At 35.2% G+C, this 5,000-nt stretch overlaps 1 protein-coding gene across 2 annotated transcripts in view; it reads right to left on the bottom strand.

Annotated features, from left to right (window-relative positions):
- The window catches only part of LOC125038693 (potassium voltage-gated channel unc-103-like), a 102,725-nt gene that overhangs the window by 27,160 nt on the left and 70,565 nt on the right, over positions 1–5,000 (bottom strand). The window contains exons 15-16 of one of the 2 annotated variants that reach the window (XR_007116067.1): positions 2,632–2,776; positions 1,010–1,088 (exon numbers count right to left, since the gene is read on the bottom strand). Coding sequence is in view for 1 of the 2 variants with exons in the window: in XM_047632258.1 (XP_047488214.1) it covers positions 2,632–2,776 (145 nt within the window). In the remaining variant the exon portion in view is untranslated. The remainder of the gene's footprint in view (positions 1–1,009; positions 1,089–2,631; positions 2,777–5,000) is intronic. The other variant, XM_047632258.1, reaches the window with a different exon arrangement.

Raw genomic sequence — 5,000 nt, 5'->3', positions numbered from 1 at the left:
AATGAAGGGCAATTAGTATTTACATTGGTAATGTAAGTATAATACATAAGTAATCTCTATACATCTATGTATAATGACCTGTTAAGGGGATGGAGACTACAAAGACCAGTGGAAGATATATGATTTACCTCTTGATGCTTGGATATATGTAAATATATATACCTATGATTCCCAGATGAATATGAAAAGACATGGTTATGTATCAACTTTTGATTTAAAAATATAAATTAGTTAATATTAAATCTGTGAAAAGAAGGGAAATAGAGAGTTATATGATATAAATAACTTCGATATATTAAAAGCAAATACATGGGCAACATATTCAAACAGCAATAGGCACACCAAAGTTTCCTAAGCTGATGTAACTAAATTAACATAGTAAAAAATATTTTAGTAAGTCATATGTATCATAACCTTTTTTTTTTTTTTTTTTTTTTTTAAATCCAGTCTCCATTTTTATATAAAATAAAGTGCTGCTTAAGCATGTGAAATCATGAAATATATTAATGTTTAAGATATGAAATAGTAGCCAGAACTTGTCAACAAGGTCATCAAAACTGCTTGGCATTTATGTAAAAGCAAATCTGAAATTACATAATAATTAAGTATCTTGATATATATGTGCAGTTCCAAATAATAGAATCACTTGGAATTATTAGAATTATAAGAATGATAAAAGCTAAGAATATCTCAAGTGTCAAAAATTCTGTGAAAGTGATCATAAAGCAGACTTTGAGGTTTAAAATAAGGTTCTGCAGAGTAAGCACAGTTGTATATTTCAACTGAGTAAAGGTGTGAAATAAAACCAAAAAAATCCAGAATTCAAGGGAAGGTCAACAAAATATTAATGGAGCACATACTGTGATCAAATTATGTGTAACTACTATTGTAGTTACATAAACATTTTTATTTTGCATTTATACTTTTCAAAGTAACTTCTCATACCATCTGCCATTCCATAAGCTGTCATCCTTCAGGGTGGCAGAGGTATTTAAACATTGCACCATACCTGCTAAACTGGTCCATTCTAAGATATAGGCGAAGAACATCATCTTTAAAGTCTTGATCATCGTCTTCTTCATCCTCTCCTGTGTAAAATGGGAAGAAAATACGACCATGCACTAAAAACAAAAAGCAATATAAGAAAAGGCACAAAAGACCAAAAATGGCAATTCAAAAACAAATCACAAACAAAGTTCTTAGTCACTGTCATCCCACGGGGGATAGGAAATTAATAAAATTAAATAGTGGTGTCTATCACCATGCACGAAGTTGACTGAATCCAGCTGTGATGTAGAGAAAAAAGAAAAATGTATCATGCACTGTTTGTGAAACCATAAAAGGAGACAAACAAGCAACTACAGGAAAACATATTGATTATTCCCAAAGATTTGTTCAGCTACTGACAAATACAACATCTACACTTCAAGAATTACGACAAAAATGAATGACTTGCCCTTTGTATTTTATGATGCTATAATTTCTTCTGTATGCTGTAACTGGTTTCATTACTGCATCACATAACTATTCAAGATTCTATCTGTGTTATCGACAAATTCCTTCGATTTCTAAAAAATATACTGCAATCAAAATATCTATCATTACCTCAGCTTTATTTTGAATTTATATCTAAAAATACAGATTTACTGATATACATATTTGATTGAGTTCTAGATGTCCTTCATATGACTATATTGAGTCTGGTTAGCCTACATAATCCAAAAATATAAGTATATCATAGTGTTTAATTTGTTAAAATAATACAGAATTATTAGTTCTAATAATTATATATGTAATTCATAAGTTGGATATCATATATTATATCGATCTAGTTTTGGATAATATACACTACAACTGCATATGAAATTAACCACAGATGAAGGTTCAAGAATCTTGGTGAAAATTTTCACCAAGTTGACACCCTTCTTTGCTCAGTCTGGCTAATAATTTGTAATAGATACACAGTAACCTACATTTTGCTAATATATATATATATATATATATATATATATATATATATATATATATATATATATATATAAATACATACATACATACATACATACATACTTACATACATACATATATATATATATATATATATATATATATATATATATATATATATATATATATATATATATATATATATATATATATATATATATATATATAATACACACACACACACACACACACACACACACACACACACACACACACACACACATGCAATATACTATATGCATATCTATCAATCAATCTATCTTTCTTTCTTTATATTCACAGATATGAAAATACTGGTTTTATCATTTTTTTTCTATTTTACTATATTTTTTACTTTCTGGAGCACAGCTGCACTATTAAGTTCCAGTTAATTCACTAGTTATCCTTAAACTTTCAGACCTTTTACTTGAAACAAATATGTCATTTTCTATTTATTCTGAATACCAATTCGCTGAAATTTAAGTTAACAAGGGCAAGTCATGTATTTCCTAAAATTCTATACAAAAAAGTGCATATCACAAGAATTATACAGACATTAAAATACAAGAAAAACAAAAAAAATACTGTTTACACAAGCAAGGAAAGACAAACAATACAAGGAGCTAGTCAGTAAGCGGCATCTACCTGGTGAGCGCATCTAGGCGGCTGTTGACCTCTACGACATCACGGGCATGTGTTTGGGCGGTGTTGGGGTGACCCTCAACAGGTAAGGTCAAACTGGAGTGACGGGCATGGTGATGACGTCGCTCAGGACTGGTACTACCTGCAACTAGCAGGTCATACAGGTTTATATAGGTTTTTGACTAGGCTGGCTATGGCTATGGCATAATGAATAGGATTGGCTATACCATTATTCTACATCTGTTAAATAATTAAAAAAAAAGATTAGATCAATATGCAAATGATTCTACTAGAATTATGTTAAGATTTTCAGTTGTTATATATGCACACAGAGCAATGAGGGATATCAGGAACTCACTGATAATAATTATAACCAAGATAAACAAGGGTACATTTAAAGGAATGAAATAAACAAAAGAAATGCAAATCAACCCATACATTTTTCTTCTTTGAGGGCATCCTTGAAAGCTTGACTAGACCACTGAGAGTAATCCACAAGTTTTTTTTAAATGCTGCTGTTTTTGAGTTACAATACATCTAAGCACAGGCTGCAAATGCTTAAATGTAACCTTAATCCTAACAAAGTACCAATTTGTGAATAATATGAACTGTGTAAAACCAACTGTTGAATGACCTATATGCATGACAAAGGATAATGATCATGTTACGATCCAAGGTGTAGAAATCAAGCAATGTCACAACATGAGAAGATGAATCGAATGTAAGAGAAAATATTTGTGCCATTATGCATCGCTAGTGCACCCAAGCATCCAAACACTTCCAGCTGTAATACTGATACTTCTATAGCTTGAGTACCCACTGGAATTTTTCTTTTGGGATTCAACTTGTGTTAGTGTTGACATACCATGAAGTGGGAGACCTTCCTGGCCCACTGTAATATTAATAGGTGCAGGTGCGTGAGAATTAGAGCACATGTGAACATGCTTTGATAGGAGAACACAATGGGCTGCCGGATATTATTCCTGATTTAGTCCTATCGTGAAAAGCAAAGAAAAAACCCTAAATAATATAATCAAATAAGGTTCAGTCAGAAATGGCTTCCCTATTAAACAACTCTTCTATCAGAAAAAAAAATTACTGTATACAGTACTCCATACAAGCCATCTCGTGCTCCGACTTCCTGTCTTCCCTCCGACTGTGACACTGAGAATACCTCTGATAAGGCATATGGAACTGAAGCTTAACCCCTCTCTCATGAAACTCTTACTTCACGGGACCGCGTAAGGCTCTTTAGGGCTGGGGGCGTATCTCTGGAACTTACTAGGGGCCGCGTTCATGAGGAGTGGGGCATCCTCTTTTCCATGGGGCCCTGGAGATGAGCATCTGGACGTAGATCTTGACTCTCGACCTCCAACACCCAAGGCTGAGGTCATACTCGAGAGGGCTCCTGAGGGACATGATGAAGACCTCATTGTGGGTGTGGAGGGTGGGAGTGTGTCAAGCTAGTGAATGTCTGGATGGCTTGTATTTCTGCTCTGCTTGTGTATGCTTTCGCTTATAAGTTGGTACTGGTATTCTGCTGTTCACACAAAAGCGTGTAAACAAAAATATATATACACCACAGCCTGTGTGTGCATATGCATTTAAGTGAGAGGGATGTGTATATGTCAGTGTGATTGTGTGTGTGTGTGTGTGTGTGTGTGTGTGTGTGTGTGTGTGTGTGTGTGTGTGTGTGTGTGTGTGTGTGTGTGTGTGTGTGTGTGTGTGTGCGTGTGCGTGCGTGTGCGTGTGCGTGTGCGTGTACATGTGCGTGTGCGTGTGTGTGCGTGTGCATGTGCTCGGTGTGTGTGTGTGTAGGTGTGTGTGTGTGTGAGTGTGTTGGTGTGTGTATGTGAGTGTGTACGTGAGTGTATATGAGTGTGTACGTGAGTGTATATGTGACTGTATGATTGTTTGTGTTTATGTGTGTGCAAGTGTGTGCATGTGTGAGTACGTGTGTGTGTGAGAGTATGATGGTGTGTGTATGTGAGTGTGTATGTGAGTGTGTATGTGAGTGTGTATGTGAGTGTATATATGACTGTATGATGGTTTATTTTTATGTGTGTGTGCAAGTGTATGCATGTGTGTGTGTGTCTGCATGTGTGTGTGTGTGTGTGTGTGTGTGTGTGTGTGTGTGTGTGTGTGTGTGTGTGTGTGTGTGTGTGTGCTTGTGTGTGTGTGTGTGTGTGCTTGTGTGTGTATGTGTGTGCTTGTGTGTGGATGTGAGTGTTTGTGTGTGTGTTCTTGTGTGTGTGTGTGTGTGTGTGTGTGTGTGTGTGTGTGTGTGTGTGTGTGTGTGTGTGTGTGTGTGTGTGTTCTTGTGTGTGTGTGTGTGTGTGTGTGTGTGTGTGTGTGTGTGTGTGTGTGTGTGT

Source organism: Penaeus chinensis, chromosome 25 (assembly GCF_019202785.1).
Source record: "Penaeus chinensis breed Huanghai No. 1 chromosome 25, ASM1920278v2, whole genome shotgun sequence".
Classification (NCBI taxonomy): Eukaryota; Metazoa; Arthropoda; class Malacostraca; order Decapoda; family Penaeidae; genus Penaeus; species Penaeus chinensis.
Note: the sequence above shows the minus strand (reverse complement) of the source record. Positions and strands in the feature narration are given on the sequence as shown.